General features: G+C 41.0%; 3 protein-coding genes and 1 long non-coding RNA gene across 4 annotated transcripts; 3 read left to right on the top strand and 1 right to left on the bottom strand.

Annotated features, from left to right (window-relative positions):
• Positions 1-6,670: 6,670 nt before the first annotated feature.
• Positions 6,671-7,198, top strand: LOC129720289 (uncharacterized). Its single transcript, XM_055671752.1, has one exon. The coding sequence runs from the start codon at positions 6,671-6,673 to the stop codon at positions 7,196-7,198; it is 528 nt and encodes a 175-aa protein (XP_055527727.1).
• A 2,221-nt stretch (positions 7,199-9,419) lies between these two features.
• On the bottom strand, positions 9,420-10,126 carry LOC129720732 (transmembrane protein 14 homolog). Its single transcript, XM_055672389.1, has 2 exons — positions 9,865-10,126; positions 9,420-9,798 (listed from the first exon to the last, which is right to left on the bottom strand). Exons 1-2 carry the CDS (start codon positions 9,938-9,940, stop codon positions 9,539-9,541), a joined length of 336 nt encoding a protein of 111 aa, XP_055528364.1. The 5' UTR covers positions 9,941-10,126; the 3' UTR covers positions 9,420-9,538.
• A 569-nt stretch (positions 10,127-10,695) lies between these two features.
• Positions 10,696-12,480, top strand: LOC129720735 (uncharacterized). The gene is made up of 3 exons (XR_008727267.1): positions 10,696-10,995; positions 11,596-11,898; positions 12,046-12,480. It is a non-coding gene; the product is annotated as an uncharacterized LOC129720735 (long non-coding RNA).
• Positions 12,481-13,641: 1,161 nt separating this feature from the next.
• LOC129720729 (zinc finger BED domain-containing protein 4-like) lies at positions 13,642-14,921 on the top strand. The gene is made up of 2 exons (XM_055672386.1): positions 13,642-13,799; positions 13,865-14,921. The coding sequence occupies exons 1-2, from the start codon at positions 13,664-13,666 to the stop codon at positions 14,281-14,283; spliced, it is 555 nt and encodes a 184-aa protein (XP_055528361.1). The 5' UTR covers positions 13,642-13,663; the 3' UTR covers positions 14,284-14,921.
• The last annotated feature ends 4,168 nt before the right edge of the window (positions 14,922-19,089 follow it).

Below are 19,089 nucleotides of genomic sequence, written 5' to 3' on the forward strand. Positions count from 1 at the left end.
GTTGGCGCATCTTGCCCAGTACTATGAAGCCGGTTCCCAGCTCGCTGGTGTTGCCACAACTCTGGTAGAAAGTAGCCACCCGGTGCCGGTAAACAGTACTACCCATAATTCTCAGACTTGAACACAGAAAAACGTCTCGACATTCAATCGAACATTCACGAATTCTACCCATCTCAACAATTATAATGCCGTAATTATCGATTTTGTAGAACACGCACGGATCGAAACTGGAGCGCATAAGGCCGATTCACCGCAATTTCGCATCAAGCTTGGCATTCCAAACCCAACTGGCCTGCTTTCATAAACGCAAACGTCCTTTGGGATCTTTTTTGTCCACAAATCCTTCGTGTTTTTTCATGTAAATTTCCTCCTCTGTGAAGTTGCTAAGGTCCATTTGTTCACTTGGTGTCTGAATTTAGCGGTACGCCAGCCTGACGGCTAGAAAATACGTCCCATTGTAGTCGACACCCTTTATCCAAAAGAAGCCCCTGGTTGCAAACCGAGCTTTATAGCGCTGTATCGATCCTCCGGCATTTTTCTTCAACTTGTGAAGCCATTTGCATTTCAGCGCCTTTCGTCCTGGAGGACGCTTAGTTAGCTCCCAGCTTTTGTTGCTCTTCAAGGACACTTCTAACATCGCTTTCTGACACGACTTCCATCGCCGCAGCCTCTTCAAATGATTGGTCGTCGATTTCCTGTTGGCACGGAAGGTTTTGAAAAGAATACTACAAATCTTCCTATGATCCATATACTTGCCTGGAAGCCTCTTTTTGCGGAGGGAGCGCGGGAGCTGGAGAAGGCACCGTTACCACTGTATCGTTTGCGCTACCATAGTCGGTTTTACCTTCAGTATCACCAATCGTGCTGTCGAGATTCGACTCGTCATCGGTGGGTACGTCAGCTGCTGTCGACCAGTCACAAGGTCTCTGAAGTTGGCTTCAAGGTTGACGATACATGGTTGGCGATTCTTCTTCTGATGGGCCTTTTGGAAACGTTGTTTATGGGGCTCGAGGAGTCGACACTAGTATTACCGCGGACGCATTTAAGGCTACAATGAGTATGACGAAATTCAGTTCCAGTGACGGTGCTTTCTTCAATCATCCTAAAACAAACAGAACGAGAAAGCCGCAACAAAGTGCCTCAAATGTAAACGTTTGGAGAATTTTACATCGGATTGTCAGAAGCGAGAGGCCAATGATAAAAAAGAGAAGAAATCATCAGGTGAGCATGCCGCATTTAGTGCCCGTGATGCGTCGTCTGGCGTGAACGAGGAATGGATTTTCGACTCGGGGGGCGACGTCTCATTTGAGGCTCAGTAAGGCTACTTGAATTGTGCCAAAGAGGTGGTGCAGCATAGTAACGTAGCGAACAATGTGGAATCGTTGGTGGTTGCAACCGAAATAGTAAACCGCGTAGCAGATGTGTGAGGTTGTTCGTGCGATTTGATGATGGCTCCGTGAGCAAAATTTGTAACAGCGGATATCGTGTAGTCTCCATGAAAAGCGCTTGTGAAGTTCGATCGCAATTCAACGAACTAGTCGCTGTTGGCAGGAAGGCATGTGGCCTCTACAGGTTGTGCTTAGCCAATCAGCAAGCTCCGTGTGCAGTAGAAGAAGCGCACTACATGGTTCTATGGCGCCGGCGGACAAGTCATCTGCACCAACAGAGCCTGAAGCTGCTACGTGAAGTGGCTAGTGGTATTAGATTCCGAGATGCAGTCATTATTTTGTGTCTTCAAGGGAAGCAGCATCGTCGGCCATTCAAGAATAAGGATATTAGTGCGAGCGAAATCCACGAATTAGTGCATTCAGATTTATGGGCGAAAGCAGAAATGTTATGACGTTCATCGACGATGATAGTAGAAAGGTGTTTGTCTACTTCCTCAAGTCAAAGAAACAGGTGCTGGATGGTTTTGAGGATTTCAAGGCTAATGCTGAGAATCAAACCGGAAAACATATTAAGGGACTATGAACGGACAATCGCTTGAAATACGTAAACCAAAGAAAGGAGCGGCTCTTGCGACTTCTTGCGAATTTCAAGAATTCATCACAAGCTCTGGGTTGGTCTCACTGAGCGGATGAATCGGACAGTGGTTGAATAGGTGCGATGCCTGCTATTTGATGTTAAGATAGAGAGACGAGGTAGCAGATACACCGATTCCGTTAATTACAACCGATTAATTTACGTACTCCTCCACAGAGCTGCACTCGAACAGTCGGTCCAGTCCTTCCGCCGTCCTGATTTCGGTTAGCATTTATGTTATTACCAATATCATCACCAGTTTTATTTAGCAACATGTTGTAAAATATCTTAAGTTCTATTAGCTTCTTACAGCGTTTTTTTCCCTCTTATTATTTCAGTTACTACGCAGATCTAAGTCACTATGGAGCTAGCGTGGCTGGGCCCATAACCTGATTGAAACACGTCTATTTTATGGCTACTATTAAAGTGAAAATTATTGAAAAATCACGTTTTTGCATCAGCCAGATGCTCTTTTACTCCAGCTATTTTTTTTTAAATAGGGGGACAAGGGGCAAGATGAGCACCTTAAGCTTCTTATCAAATTGTTAGGGCAAAGTGAGCAAAAAGCTACTGAATACATTTTTACTACATAGAGTAAGAATAATACTCAAGTGTTGCTACATTGGAAACTAAAGAAAAAGGTTATTTAAATATTTATAAATAATTTCCTAAGCCACTAAAAAGTATGAGACTGGTCGCGGTACGGGGTAGATTGGGCATACCTATAGGGCATAATAGGCATGTTCATATTTTTCGATTTCAATCAAACATTAAACAATGTATCAATGTAACGTACAATCGTAGGTACCGAAACAAAATTTTCCTTTCCTGTTTCACTATTTATACTCCGAAACAGCATAATTTTTTAGCCTTTTTCAATTTGAAAATTATCTATGAATTTGCCCGCATATAAAAATAAGGTTTTGGTCCATAAAACACTACTGTGCGGATGAAGAAATAATAAAACATGACAAAATTTAAATTTAGGTAACTTTTTTTTAATGATTGTCAACAAACGAATCTGTTCGACGCAGCCTCAAATGTCGGCTTAACGTTTGCCGTGTGCAATAGCCGCTCGGTTCACTGACATTCGATAAGAAATAACCGCGTCTATAGCAGTGGCCAATGATGACTGTGACCATTTTTTGCACCCTGACAACCGTTTGTAATTCCGAACCAATTTACTATTAACTGCTGCTAGCACGATGTTTACTTTTTTGACAGCACTTTCTGGTTTGTAGGTTATGTTTTCGTGCATAGGTATGGCAATTTTGCCCCTACCAGAAGTGCCCGTTCTGCCCCATGAGAAACATTTATGAGAAAGAGCTGTTTTTAGATGATGTTTCATTTGAAAACACTACATTATTTATTGAAACTGTTTGAATATCAATAACGATTACCGAAAATAAACTTTCGAGCCCAAAACGACACATACGCATGCAAAAACCCTTATTTTTCGCGCTTGTGAGCTATAATATTATACGCAAGACGTGCATGAATGATACAATTGTTTATTATGTAAAAGTGAATTTGTTTTTTCCAGTTATTTTGAATAAAATTACATCTTCAGATTAATGTTAATGATTCAAATTTATAACAGTTCCAAAATACTGCCAGAAACCTAGAAACAACATATGCCCATTCTGCCCCGTATGGCGATCTTGCCCCTTGTCCCCCTACCTATTCTATAAAATACAATAATTCTGTACAGGTGCCGCATGAATGAGAAACTGACAAACAATGATAGGGAAACTGTTAGTAGTAAGCTATGAATTTAATTTTTTAATAAACCTCACTTCACTCTAATAGTTGCTACAAACTAGACGTGTTTCTATCAGGTTATGGGCACAGCAACGCTAGCTCCATAGTGACCTATATCTGCGTAGCAACTGAAGTAACAAGAGCGAAATTTTTTTTCTAATTCGCTGTTAGAAGTTGAAGAAACTCAAGATAATTTTCAAAAATGTCGCTGAATGGAATTGAAGATGATGTTGGTAATAACAGAAATTCTAATCGAGGACAGGACAGAGGAAGGTCTGGTTCCAGGTTTCCTGCGGCGGGTGGAATTACGTTACCAGCGACGGAACGTCTTCGTGGACGGGAAAATTACACCTCGTGGGCGTTTGCAACCAAGATGCTCCTGATTCGAGAAGGAACTTGGGACGCTGTAACACGGGATGAAGACGATCCGGCGGATGGTAGTTCCCTTCGAGCACTTGCCACCATCTGCCTCAGCATCGAGCCAGTAAACTACAGTCTGGTTCAAAGTGCAGAAACGGCAAAAGTGGCATGGAAGAATTTGAAAAACGCATTCCAGGATGACGGGATGACCAGACGGATTGGTTTGTTGCGAAAACTGACCAGTATCCGGCTGTCTGAATGCAGTTCTGTGGAGGAGTACGTAAGTCAGCTGATGTCGACCAGTCATAAGCTCTCTGAAGTTGGCTTCAAGGTCGACGATACGTGGTTGGCGAGTCTTCTTCTGATGGGCCTACCGGATATGTACGAGCCTATGATTATGGGCCTCGAGGCGTCTGGGATCGAGATTACCGCGGATGCAGTTAAGGCCAAAATCCTCCAGGACGTGAAGATGAGTAGTGTAACAAAGTCCAGTTCCGGTGACGGTGCATTCTACAGTCATCCTAAGACAAAGCAGAAAGAGAAAGCCGCAATAAAGTGCTTCAAATGTAAGCGTTTGGGGTATTTTGCGTCGGAGTGTCAGAAGTGAGAGGCCAATGACAAAAAGGAGAAGAAATCATCAGGCAAGCATGCTGCATTCAGTGCCCGTGAAGCGTCGTCTGGCGCGAACGAGGAATGGATTTTTGACTCGGGGGCAACGTCTCACATGTGCCACAACAAGGCCATTTTGAATTGTGCCAAAGAGGTGGTGCAGCATATCAACGTAGCGAACAATGCGGAATCTTTGGTGGTTGCAACGGGAACAGTGAACCTCGTAGCAGATGTGCAAGGTTGTTCGTGCGATTTGATGATGGCTAATGTACTATGCATTCCAGCGCTCAATTTAATGTCGGTGAGCAAAATTTGTAACATCGGATATCGTGTAGTCTTCATGAAGGGCGCTTGTGAAGTTCGATCGAAATTCAACGAACTAGTCGCTGTTGGCAGGGAGAAAGGTGGCCTCTACAAGTTGTGCTTGGCCAATCAGCAAGTTTCGTGTGCGGCAAAGGAAGCAAACGACATGGTTCTTTGGCACCGGCGAATGGGTCATCTGCACCAACAGAGCCTAAAGCAGCTACGTGAGATGGCTAGTGGCATTCGATTCCGGGATACAGTTATTCCCACGTGTACTGTATGTCTACAAGGGAAGCAGAACCGTCAGCCATTTAAGAATAAGGGCACTAGAGCAAGTGAAATCCTTGAATTAGTGCATTCGGATTTATGTGGGCCGATGGAGAACGTATCGATAGGCGGAAGCAGATATTTTTTGACGTTCATCGACGATGCTAGTAGGAAGGTGTTTGTCTACTTCCTCAAGTCAAAGAAGCAGGTGCTGGATTGTTCTAAGGATTTCAAAGCTTATGCTGAGAATCAAACCGAAAAACATATCAAGCGACTACGGACGGACAACGGCTTAGAATACGTGAACCAAGAAATGGAACGGTTTTTGCGAAGTTCAGGAATTCATCACGAAATGACGATTCCTTACAACCCGGAGCAAAACGGTCTCGCTGAGCGAATGAATCGGACCGTGGTTAAAAAAGCGCGATGCCTGCTATTCGATGCTAAGATGGACAAAGCTTTTTGGGCGGAAGCAATTGCGACTGCTGTATTTTTGATCAACCGATCTCCGACGAAGGGGTTAACTGTGACTCCAGAAGGTGGCAAGCAACCAGATCTTTCTGAGCTGCGAGTATTTGGCGCAAAGGTAATGTGTCATGTGCCTAAAGTCAAAAGGCAGAAATGGGATGTAAAATCCGAATCAGGGATTTTTGTCGGATATGCGGTTCAAGCGAAAGGATTTTGAGTTTATGTTCCAAGGACCAAGAAGGTTATTGTAAGCCGAGATGTCGTTTTCCTGAGTGAGGTAGCAGAAACACCGATTCTGACAGAATCAGCCGAGTTGGTTGAGGATTGGATACAGTTGGAGAGCTGTGGTCCAGTCGATCAAAAAGTGATTGATCCTCCGTCCGATACACCAAACAGTAACAACCACGAAACCGACGACGAGCCGGATCTCGACAGCACGTATGGTGATACCGAATGTGAAACCGACTATGGCAGCGCAAACGATACTGTGGTAACGATGTCTTCTCCAGCACCAGCGCTCCCTCCGCAAAAAGAGGATCCACACAATGTGGTCAGGCGCAGTGGCAGGGAGCGCACACTTCCAGGCAAGTATACCGATTATGAGATGACTTGCAGTATTCTTCCTCAAAACATTCCCCCTTTCGTGAAAAGACAATTGATGGCGAAGTTTCACATGAAGGATCTCGGGGAAGCGGAACAAATTTTGGGCATGCGGATCACACGTGCTGAAGATGCAGTAATGCTGGATCAACAGCGTTACATTGATGAACTACTCAAACGTTTGAAAATGATTGACTGCAACCCAGTGGCGACGCCCGTGGACGGCAATCAACGATTGTCGAAGGAAATGAGCCCGAAGGACGAATGAGAGAAGCAGCGTATGGCATTGGTTCCGTTCCGTGAATTAGTGGGTGGCCTGCAGTTCCTGGCACAGTGCACTCGGCCCGACATCGCTTATGCTGTGAACTCCGTGAGTAGCTTCAGCAGTAATCCGGGGGAAGCGCACTTGACGGCAGCAAAGAGAATCTTGCGTTATCTGAAAGGAACGAAGCTGATGAAACTGGTTTACGTGAAGCAAAATGACAAAGAATTCGAAGGGTTCAGCGATGCGGATTGGGGCAACGACCCCGAATCAAGACGATCGATCACTGGTTATGTATTCCAGTTTGTTGGTGGATCGGTGTCGTGGAGCTGTCGCAAACAACCAACCGTTGCGCTCTCTACGACTGAAGCAGAATATATGGCAATGTCTGCTGCAGCACAAGAAGCGTTGTGGTGGCGAGGATTCCGGAGCGAAATATTCGGAGTTCATCAACCTGTTCAAATAAACTGCGACAATCGCAGTGCAATATGCCTAGCTGAAAAGGAAATTGGGTATTCACCCCGCAGTAAACACATCGACTTGTGACGCCATTTTGTAAGGGAACAGGTCGAGTTAAAAACTATTAAGCTGCTGCACGTAGAATCGAAGCAACAGAAGGCTGATGTTCTGACAAAACCGATTACTGGACAAAAGTTTCTGGATGCCATGAAAGCTTTAGGAGTTAGGGGTACTGGGGGTAAGCCCGGCACTGAGGGTAAGACCGTCACCCCTAGGATTTTACCAGAAAACGCTAATTAACTGTGTTTTGGAATATGTGAAGTGTTGGTATTTAATATTTCAGACATTTTAAGACACATCGAAGCCACCGTGAAACGTCAAACGTCAAAATAATAGACAAAACATAAGCCTGTAGTACACTCTTTGACCGAGCGTCAAATATTTGTCACATTTTGACAGATAAAAATTTGGTCAAATATAATTATTTGTCACTCTGCAATTTTAACATGGGGCAAACACGGGCAAACAACAACCATGATGTCAAATAAATTTGACCATAATGTCAGAGAGTCAAATATTTGACCATTAGACAAAGAGTGTACTACAGGCTATAAGCTACTGCAGCCGATGCGTAAACGGATGTAATTTTTCGGAAGTGGAACTTAAGTTTTTATTCATTTGAAAAGACTAATAATTTTTCGTTGCTCTACAATTTATTGCCTGTATAGTTAGCAATCACAGGAATTCGATCTGAGGTAAATTGAAGCGATAAATTTGTAGAAATACTCTTTTTAAAAAAATGTGTGCTGTCGGGGTAACACCGTCACCCAGTGAGTGGGGTAAGCCCGATATGGTCTGAGGCTAGTTGGATGTTACTGACACATATTTCTCATCTATTACCGATGTCTCGCTGATAAATAAATTAATTAATCGACTTAGAACCATACACTCCAGCTCTTCTGTGATTTATGAATGATTCCAAGGGTTATTAGAGGTGCAAAATGTACTGAATCAAGTCAGAAAACTGACGGCTTTCCCGGTGGTATTTGAAATATGCTCCGGTGTGGTCAATGTGATCCTGGCTTCAATGAAACTAGTTAATAATATGATTTAAAGTGCCACATGATAGGCTTGCCGAGTATCAAGTTCTTTCATTGTTTATACATAATGTTCACCGGAACTTGTTCCGGCAATCTGCCCAGAACCAGCTAACCGACAACAACCAAACTCCACAGTAACATACAGAAATGTAAGATCTCTCATTCGGCGGTTTCCGAATTCAAATTGGTTCAGTTAATTCGAGTAAATTCATTAACAAACTTAGGTGCCGGTGTTACCCCCAAGGGGTGCCGGTTTCACCCGCACTGATTGCTAAACGTCGTTTTTATCTTAGTTTCAAAACTTCACTATTCCTTGTAAAATAACAGTTTGAAAGTACTGAAAACCTTCATATCTTGTAGAAAACAATCTGGCCAATGATTCTGTGAAAGAAATATAACAATATTCGCCATCAAGTGCTACTAAAGAATCATTTTCCTTAGGGGGCCGGGCTTACCCCATGTACCCCTACTAAAATTCATGCTTAAGGGGGAATGTTAGTAGTGAGCTATGAATTTTTTAATAAACTTCACTTCACTCAAATAGTTGCTACAAACTAGACGTGTTTCTATCAGAAACTACCTGGATTCGCACAGCACAGGAGTGAACCAAGAGTCTAAAGCAATCCTCTGGAGAACCAAAAGACAAGATGTTGGTTGCTGTTTCATGCCATATGCGCAGTCTCCAACGAGGTTTGTTATCAGATCTTCAATGAGATTGTACAAAATCAGGTTAACCTAACAAGATTTTCAAGCTCGAAATTGGGGTCCTAAAGTTTTAAACGGTTTTCTGACTTTTATATATCAGCTGGAAGAGTGCAATTTTCTGAGCAAAACGTGATTTTAAAAAAATGTTTAGCATTTTCCTTCGGTTTTTAAATGAAGGATAAAAATCTGCTCGAAATGCCTAAAATGACAGTTCTTTCATATACCGCACATGGGCGAAACGTCATCTTAGACCTTTCGAGCAGTTTTTTATTATTCATTCAAAAATCGAAGGAAAACGATAAACGTTTTTAAAAATTACGTTTTGCTCAGAAAACGCGGCTTTTTCGAATGATATATAAAAACCGGTATAGCTTTAGGACCCAATTGATGAAAAAAGTGAAGAAACCAAAAAAAAAATCTTAGTCTAAGCGTATCTTATTCTTTCAATGTTCAGTTAACCCTCATATTTTCGGTAGATTTATCTTTCGATGCAGTACCCAAAGTTGTATTTTAGTATAAAGAACTTTACTCATATCGAATCATGTTTCGATGACTTATGAACTACAAAAATACCATCACCGTTTCAATTGTTCCACACCGTTTTACACCGATCTCCTTCCGTCTAATCAGTTTTTCCAATCAACGGTAGGTAACGGTTGTGAAACAATAATCCCCGGGCAAGCATAGCACAGGAAATCACGCACACAATTCCCGGTGGAACAAATTTACCCGATCGAGCCCACCGTGAGCCCATCATTCCTGCCAGTACCAGCGATGTTCCGACCTGCAGTAATGGTCGTGGAGGTTGCTGCGATGTCAAAAATGCACCGTATCCAAGGATTATCCCGAAGGTAACACCCGCAGCTAGTGACGGAACAGAGGCTAATCAAGGGAAAAATAACAGCTTGTACTTTGAAAAACGATTCATGCAAAAAACGAAATAGATACCAGCTTTTACGTAGCCCATAATTCCGCCAGCAGCAACTGTAGCGGCATAGGCGTAGCCCAATATGTCGACCGGCATTTTGTACTGGATTAGATGACAAATTACACAACCAACAGCGATAATTTACGAACCGGTATCACCACAAAACAATCACAAAAATAATAAAAACATTGCGTTTGATTTGACACTAGTAGTGATGTCCGATTACTTCTCGATTAATCGAGTTAATCGATTATCTTCAAAAATATTCGATTAATTTTTAATCGATTAACCGACTTTCCGATTATTGAATAATCGAATAATTGACCTCGATTATTGTTCGATTATAGTTCAACTTTGTCTAAAAATGGGAAAATTGGTTATGTCAACGGCGACGACAACACCAAGAGATTTCGAAACCTGTTCTCACTTATTTGATATTTCATTCAGAATTATCGAAATGCGCGCATGAACGAAAACTAGACTTTTCTTTTTTCGCATGTTCACAAACAAAACATTCGAAGTTCGTGACTACCTTCGTAGTCGCAAAAAAGATTTTAAGGACTGTTCGCTCCAACGTGAACTCACATAAGCGAATATTAAAATATGTGTGCGTGCCAAAGCTATAACATTTCCTTCCTTCTTTTTCGCATGCAGAAACCGAATCGAATGTCAACACCGTCAACACCTTCGCATTCCCGAATCCACGCACGCAGAGGTGCCAGATTTTTTGAAAAATGTTTTATTTTAGGGTTTCAAGCAGATTTGCTGGTTTCCACGCAGTGGCAGATTTCGTCCAAAGTTGTCTGGCATCTTTGACTTTACCATTTATAGCATTTATATCGTTGTGTTTTCCGCGTTGCCGCTGAACGTTATTTTTACGAAAATGTCGAAAAAATCGAGAGTGAGCCAAGTTTGGGCCTATTTTACTAAAAAAGACAAAATAGTTAGATGCAACCTGTGTACAGCAAATTTAAGTTTTTGTGGAAACACCACAAATCTTTTAAATCATTTAAGATTAAAACATAAAAACATAAAACTAAGTGAACATGAAGGACCCAGCGAAGAGGTACAACATCAGGAAGCAAGTCAGGCAAAAAAAGTATGCCAATTGTCACTGGCAGGTTCGTTCGCACGTCCTGCAACATTTGAAGGTAAGATTAAGCACTTCGTTTAATCTGTTTTTTCGAAATTCAAGATTCGACACAGCGATAGACAACCTAGTAGACAAGGCAACTTATTTAAAAACTGAGTAATGTCATTAAAATCTATATTTCTAATTCTTTTGATACTTTCATAAAAAAGCGCTTATGTATAGAGTGCCAAGCAGTTCCACTAAATGTGTTTTTATCTAGTATCGGACCGCTAGAAATCTAGAAATGACCGCTGCCGATATAGTGCGACTCCTTACCAAGTAGGAAATCGCACTACGTCGGCAACGGTCACTTTATGGTAGGTTTTGCATTACAATTCTTTAGAAAACTGTAACAATCGCGGACCAACGCTACAATCCTGTTAACTCTAACGATCCTTTCCATTCAAGATTCGAACACACGGCTGGCATTTTTTTTTCAGTTGGAATTGCCCCACGATAGTAAATTAATTATTAGGTTTATTCATAATGGTTCTTGCTTTCTTCTGAGTTAAAATAATTAGGGAAACTAAGAAATTGATGTCGAAATGAATTGAAAAGTTTTTATATGAATACCGATTTCTTTTATTTGTTGCTGCAATGCTAATGTATCAAAATCAAGCACAAGGAGAAAAGGGAAAGGCCATCACGAACGCTATAATGTATATGATAGCTAAGGACAACTTGCCGCTAAACACCACTGAAAAAACAGGCTTTAAACGACTAATGAAAACGATATGCCCGTTATACAAGATGCCTGCCGAAACTCAATTAACGGAGTTGATGCAAAAAAAATGCTGTGCGATGAAGGAATTAATCAGAACCAAATTGAAAACTGCTGGATCAGTTTGCCTGACAACAGACATTTGGACAGAAATGATGAATGTAAAAAGTTGTCTTGGAGTAACATGTCATTTCGTCTCTGGTAAGTGTATATTATTTATAAGTGTATATTATGGTCAGTTTTCTACTATTGAAAAAAAAATTGTGGGATGGCTGTCATTTTTTTCGTAAAGTTGTTTTCAGTAACGATTATGTTTTTCTTATTTGTACTATTTTCACGTTTTTTTAGAAAAGGTGATATCAAATATCTTAAAATAACAATATAGTTCACTCTCGAATTTCCCATATATTCCGGTGAAGACAGACAGGGAACACCCCCTCTTGTGGTGAAAAAGGTAACTAAACTCATTGCACAGTGGTACAGTAAGGCAATTTAGGCGGACATAGGCTTTTCGTTGCGATTTTGGTTTGCGGTTTAAAGCCATAGTTTTTGTAAAAAGTTGTTTCTTATACATAGTCCTCGATTCATGTGCGAATGAAAATTAGGGTGGTCCTAAAATCAACGAAATAAAACATTCTTTGGCAAACTTGTAGACCAACTAATTCTAAGTAACTTTGTAAAAAAAATAAATACATAGTTTAAATATTTTTATAAACATTGCTAAATAGTGTATAAAATCATAAAAAATATTCTGTCACGTCGTGTCCTAGACTTCACCAGTAGAAGTGTGCTGCTTATTTCAACAAATCTAGTACGTAAACTAGCTAATGAAAATGATATTGAATAGACAAATCATAAAAAATGGAAAAAATTTTACTGTGTTTCTAAATGTTAGTTTCGTTTAATTCGTTAAATGTATTTTATATATTTTGTCAGCTGTATTCTATGGTCATATTATTTTCGCTTAGATTTAAACATGAAGACCATGTTGCTTGGTGTAGTACCCCTCAATGAGTCTAAAACCGCAGGAAACATTGCAAAACATTTGCGAGCTGTTTGCTTGGAGTGGGGATTATCTGATGAACAAATAACTAGTATAATAACAGATCATGGAGCAAACATCGTTGCAGCTGTAAAGATGGAATTCGGCGATGATAAACATTCGCCTTGTTTCGCTCATACCATCAATCTGGTGGCTAGCCAGTCTGTTCCTTTTTACAGTGGCATTTTTACGGCAAGAGATGAGCCAGTCATTGAAGAGGATGAGGAGTCTCTGACCCAGGATGATGAAGACCTGCTTAGTCCCAGCTTATCTTCGGAACATCAGATGATATATATCATCAAGAAGATGAAAAAAATTATAAAATTTTTTAAAAGCAGTAAAAGCGGTTCACGGAAATTGCGAGAAGCACAAGAGAAAGAGGAAATCCCTCTTTCCCTTGTGTTAGACGTTCGCACAAGATGGAACAGCATCATGCATATGATCGAAAGATTTCTAGAAATTGCGCATCACGTATCAATAGTTCTACTCAATATACCTAAAAGCCTGCAGATGTTATCTGCTGATGAGCTCAACATTCTAAGAGAAGTCTGCCGAGTATTGAAACCGCTGGAATCTGTAACTGTAGATATGTCAGGGGAAAAGTATGTGACAGCAAGCAAGATTATTCCCCTCGTTCGTCAGCTTAAAATGGTTGGTTTAAACAAATCACTTTCTTTATCTGAACATGTATATATATATATATATATATATATATATATATATATATATATATATATATATATATATATATATATATATATATATATATATATATATATATATATATATATATATATATATATATATATATATATATATATATATATATATATAATTTTTTTTACTTTCGAAATTTCGGGATTTACAATTATGAGGCAATGGATGTGGAAACCGATCAAGCCGATTTCATTAAAAACAGTTGTGATGGCGAATATCGAGAAGAGATTCCAAAATGTTGAGAAAGTCGGCATATTAGCTATTTCCACCCTCCTCGACCCAAGGTTTAAAAAACTGCATTTTGAGAGCGCACTGAACATATCAAAAACGATTTCTTGGATTGGTGAGTATGATGAAAAGTGTTGCTTTTCTTTGAATAAACATATGTCACATTTAATCTAATTTCAGTCGATATGATGCAAAAAATAACTAGGCAGTGTAGAGAGGAGCAAGCTGAACCAGTCAACATCGAACCTAGCAATGACTTGTGGGCTGCCCACGATACTCTTGCTAGAGAAGCATCAAAATACAAAACCATCGACCATGCGGGTGGACTACCCGGGGAGCTACGGCAGTATTTGCATGGCGATCTGGCACCGAGAAATTCCGACCCAGTTGTGGTATGGAACCAAATTCAAGGACAGTTTCCAACGCTTTACAAAATAGCGATGAAACATATGCCAGTACTAGGAACATCCGTTGCTTCAGAACGACTATTCAGTAAAGCCGGTCAAACGATCACAAAGCTGCGAAATCGGCTCTCGGGACCCCACCTAGAAATGTTGCTAATTTTACAGTCAATAGAAGAGGATGCATGGTTCCAGTGACACCACCTACTCACGTCACAGGTTGTCTGGCGTCAGAAAAAACTGCGAACGATTTAATTTCGGTTTTTCAATCATTCATTGTCATTTGAACGTTGAACATTTTTTAAATAAATGTTTTTTTTCTCTCGCTTTCCAAACGTTAACCAGTAAATTCATACGGTGCTTCCTATTTATTGATTCGTTTGCCTTATGTTTAGGATATAGAATTAGATTACTCAAATTTAGTGTGAAGTTTTCCGTACAGCAAACTTACTTGCAAACGAATGCACAAGTACAGAACTGAAGAACTAATGTAATCGAAAAAAAAGCTTAGTTGTTCCACTATTTTACACAGAATTTGCAGTAGAGATTCGATTATGTTCGATGTTCGATAAACCAACTTCGTACTTTGAAATTCACGGAACATTTCTAGAGCTTTTTGCCAGATTTGTCCGTAAAGCCTCACACTTCAATTTTGTTTATAAAGATCAAGTATATTGGTTACGTTTTGTTTTTGTACGTAAGGCTCACGCAGATAGTTAATCGATTATTTCGATTAATCGAATATCTCGCGTCAACTAATCGAGTCCGATTAGCGGACACGAAGAAAATAATCGATTAATTGAAAAAATCGGACATCACTAGACACTAGCAGACGAGTAGGGTTACCAGATTTAATTGACGAAGTGCACAGTTAATCGAAAGTACAAAAAGATCAAAAATAAATAAAATAAAATACATGGAAAGGGAAACAGACCCGGTTTTTGCATTGATATTTTTGGGTTAATCAATTTTTAATTCGAATAAAGTGTTTTTTTTGTAAAACGTTGTATTTTTCACGAGAAATCGAATTCGCAGACCGTTCATTTCAGTTCAGACTTCAGTTTTGACGTAGAATTGCGTCATACTGCAGCATTCTGTGAGAGGGGAGTAAACGAAAATTGTCCAATTTCAAATTACTTGAACTCAGTTAGTTTTCAAGGGATCTTATTCATTCTTGCTGTAATCGATTGGGAGATTGGTTGGTTTTATAAATAAGAGCTGAAAACATGGCCAAATACCATCGAATATGGGTATTTTCGGAACCGGGATGATATCCAGAGGCTCTTATCTTAGATCGGCCATGTCCAAATCACGTTCTGCACTGCGGGATATATTTGAAACACGACACGGCATGTTTTGCAACTACCATTCAGTGTTAGTGTTAGAGAAACGACACGGTCCCTGTGTTTCAAACTTCGGCAAACACAGGAGACGAGAACTTCGTGTCGTGTTTGTATGCAAAACCGCACCCGTACAGCACAGTTCAGTGTTCAAACCATGGCTACCCTAGATGCCATTTTGAATTTCAAGGTAGTGACTTCTTGCTATCGCAAAATTACCAGAAATGGCCAAATACCATCCGGTATTGATATTTCCGGAACCAGACTGATGTGCAGAAACCGGAAATCAACTTCAAATGCCACTTCAGTTTGAGGTGGTTACGTAAACTGCTGATTATGTAGAAAGGCTTGCAAATTGTTCTTTAAAAACTACCATGCCAATAGGTTATTACATTCCTAGTATTTTTTTTTTTGACAAGTTAACGAATGATCTATAAAACTTAATTTAGAGTAATATTTCGGGAGTTGGCGCTTTCCAAAATTTGAGAACTTCGAAGCATTTAGGAATTCTTCGTAACGCGACGTGCACTTTTAATTATTAACACATTTCACATGATTCGTTGTTTTGCTTTCGTCTCGATTAGACGCAAATTGTTCATCTCCGTTTGAGTTTGCAAAATAACAATACACGAGTTATCGTACGGGTGTTTTTTGTCGATTAGTTCTTGTGCTGCGCGATAACAATAGCCGGTAGTTTATCGGCAGAAACATCTTCTGCACACTGGTAGGGGCAGGCTACCCCGCCAGTGATCCGATACGCAGCTGATATATCAGCAAGAATAATTCTCCCGCACCGCTGTTACCCCGCTAGCAGCACGGACCACCATACGATCGAGCGAGTGGAAGTCAACTACAAGTGGCATCTACAAGGTCGCGTGTAGGATACGGCCACTGTGTCACAACACGAAGCTGGATCGTCATTGTTTGTTCTGCGGAGACGCTCGATTAATCCTACTCTCAGCCGTGAGGTCGTGACTTAGACGTTCGGTGAAGTATTCACTTTAGAATTTTTATCATTATTATTAATAGTATTATTATTATTGTTATTATTATAATTATTATTACTATTATTATTATTAGTATTATTATTATTATTATTATTATTATTATTATTATTACTATTACTATTGTTATTAGTATTAGTATTACTGCCTTTTTTTTATTTTGATCCATTGTAGTTTGAGAAATTGTTTTTAAAATTTAATAGCAACTACTTGACCCCCCCCCCCCACATTCGAATATTTATCGTTTGTGTGCGGTAGAGCGTAACGCTCCCGCAAAATGGACGACATACAGGTGCAACTATTCCTGGATGTGGAGACAACTGGGGAAGAGATTGAGATCTCCCCCATCAATTCCCCTCTACCTTCCCCGCTACCTAGCCCCGTACCAAGGGTACCGGCAACACGGGTGAAAGCTTACCCAGATGCTTCGAAAGGTCCGTTCGTAGTTTACTTCAGGCCCATAAAGAAGCCTCTAAATATAATTCAAATCGGCAAGGACCTGGCAAAACAGTTTTCGGACGTAACCGAAATTACAAAGGTTAGACCGAACAAACTGCGAGTTGTTGTGAGTAGCTTGAAGCAAGCAAACGTAATTGCTAGCTACGAGCTCTTCACGAGAGAGTACCGCGTGTACATCCCTGTCAAGGACGTGGAGATCGACGGTGTGGTTACCGAAGGAAGCCTCACGGTCGATGACATTTTGCGTCACGGGGTTGGCTGCTTCAAGAACCCCCTGATTCAAGATGTAAAGATACTGGATGTCAAGCAATTGCATTCAGTATCCATCGAAGAAGGGAAGAAGAAATTCTTCCCTTCGGATTCCTTCCGTGTAACATTCGCCGGATCCGCACTGCCGAACTACATCTCTTTGGACAGGGTTCGTCTGCCTGTACGCCTGTTCGTACCGCGGGTCATGCATTGCCAAAACTGCAAGCAGTTAGGTCATACAGCCACCTACTGCTGCAACAAGGCACGCTGCAGCAAGTGCGGAGGCAATCATGCTGAGACCGCTTGCAGTGAGGATACTGAAAAGTGTCTTTACTGCGAGGGAACTCGGCATGACCTTTCGGCGTGTCCCGCGTACAAACAGCGCGAGGAAAAAATAAAGCGTTCCCTCAAGGAACGATCAAAGCGCTCTTTCGCAGAAATGCTGAAGAGTGCTGAGCCACCCTCGACAGGAAACATCTTTTCCTTTTTGCCAACCGATGGGGGTACATCTGACGATCCCGTCGAAGGGTGTTCTTATGCCATGCCAGAAGGATCTAGGAAGAGGAGAATGATCAACTCTCCTAATCTTTCTCGCAAAGGTCGCAAGATAACCCCTAGCGGAATGACCAATAAGCCAACACAAAAAGGAAGCGGTGAAGAAAAACCGAAGCAAGTACCTCCCGGTTTTAATTTTAAATCAAACCAGGAGTACCCACCGCTTCCTGGGGCACCAAAAACCCCTCGTGCACCCATTTCTCGATCAGAAGATAAAAAAGAAACAGGGTTCATAAAATTTTCTGATATTGTGGACTGGATATTTAAAATATTCAACATACCAGATCCCCTACAAAATATTCTTCTTGCCCTTCTTCTCACAGTGAAAACCTTTTTGATGCAACTAGTAGCAAATTGGCCCCTCATTTCAGCTATCATATCTTTCGATGACTAATACGGCGAAAGAGGTTAGGAATTTTATCACTGTATTACAGTGGAATTGCAGAAGTATCATCCCCAAATTCGATCTATTTTCTCATTTAATAAATACATACAATTGTGACGCATTTGCGCTCTGTGAAACCTTTCTCAATTCAAACGATCAACTCAATTTCCACGATTTTAACATTATTCGTCGAGATCGAGACTCACACGGTGGAGGGGTACTTTTAGGGATTAAAAAGTGCTATTCCTTCTTCCGAATCGACCTCCCCTCGATCTCGAATATTGAAGTCGTTGCCATTCAAACGAATATGAATGGAAAAGACCTATGCCTTGTTTCGTTATATATGCCTCCATCCGCGCGGATTGAACAGAAGCATCTCACTGATATAGCAGAGTTGCTTCCCGCGCCTTTTTTGATATTGGGAGATTTTAATTCTCACTGTTCGCTATGGGGGTCGCTGTACGACGACAACCGATCTTCTTTAATCTGTAACTTGATCGACGACTTCAATATGACAGTTTTGAATACTGGGGAAGCGACACGTGTACCTAATCCTCCAGCACGTGAAAGCGTGCTTGACCTATCCCTTTGCTCGACATCACTAGCGTTAGATTGCCGGTGGAAAGTAATCAACGATCCCCACGGTAGTGATCATCTTCCAATCGTTATATCAATTGCTAATGGTTCAACTCCCCCGAACCCAATCAATATTTCCTACGACCTTACACGTAATATTGATTGGAAGTGTTATGAGTCTATTATAGCGCAATCTATCGAGACTCACGAGGAACTTCCTCCGGAGGAAGAATACGCGTTCTTAGCTGGCTTGATAATCGACGCCGCGACTCAAGCTCAGACGAAACCGATACCCGGGGTAACGATTAGACAGCGCCCTCCCAACAAATGGTGGTACAAAGAGTGCTCTGAACTGTACGCGCGAAGGTCCGCGGTGTATAAGGACTACCGGGAGTACGGCACTGTCAACCTGCTTCTAAAGTACGAGGCACTGGGC

Source organism: Wyeomyia smithii, chromosome 2, assembly GCF_029784165.1.
Source record: "Wyeomyia smithii strain HCP4-BCI-WySm-NY-G18 chromosome 2, ASM2978416v1, whole genome shotgun sequence".
NCBI lineage: Eukaryota > Metazoa > Arthropoda > Insecta > Diptera > Culicidae > Wyeomyia > Wyeomyia smithii.

What these genes read in the sequence shown, in the direction of transcription:
- LOC129720289 (XM_055671752.1), top strand. Translation starts at nt 6,671, where the DNA reads ATGGCATTGGTTCCGTTCCGTGAATTAGTGGGTGGCCTGCAGTTCCTG.
- LOC129720732 (XM_055672389.1), bottom strand. Translation starts at nt 9,940, where the DNA reads ATGCCGGTCGACATATTGGGCTACGCCTATGCCGCTACAGTTGCTGCT. An exon ending in TATGGGCTACGTAAAAGCTG is followed by an intron (nt 9,799 to 9,864) that starts GTATCTATTTCG and finishes TCCCTTGATTAG; the next exon opens with CCTCTGTTCCGTCACTAGCT.
- LOC129720729 (XM_055672386.1), top strand. Translation starts at nt 13,664, where the DNA reads ATGGCGAATATCGAGAAGAGATTCCAAAATGTTGAGAAAGTCGGCATA. An exon ending in AAAAACGATTTCTTGGATTG is followed by an intron (nt 13,800 to 13,864) that starts GTGAGTATGATG and finishes ATCTAATTTCAG; the next exon opens with TCGATATGATGCAAAAAATA.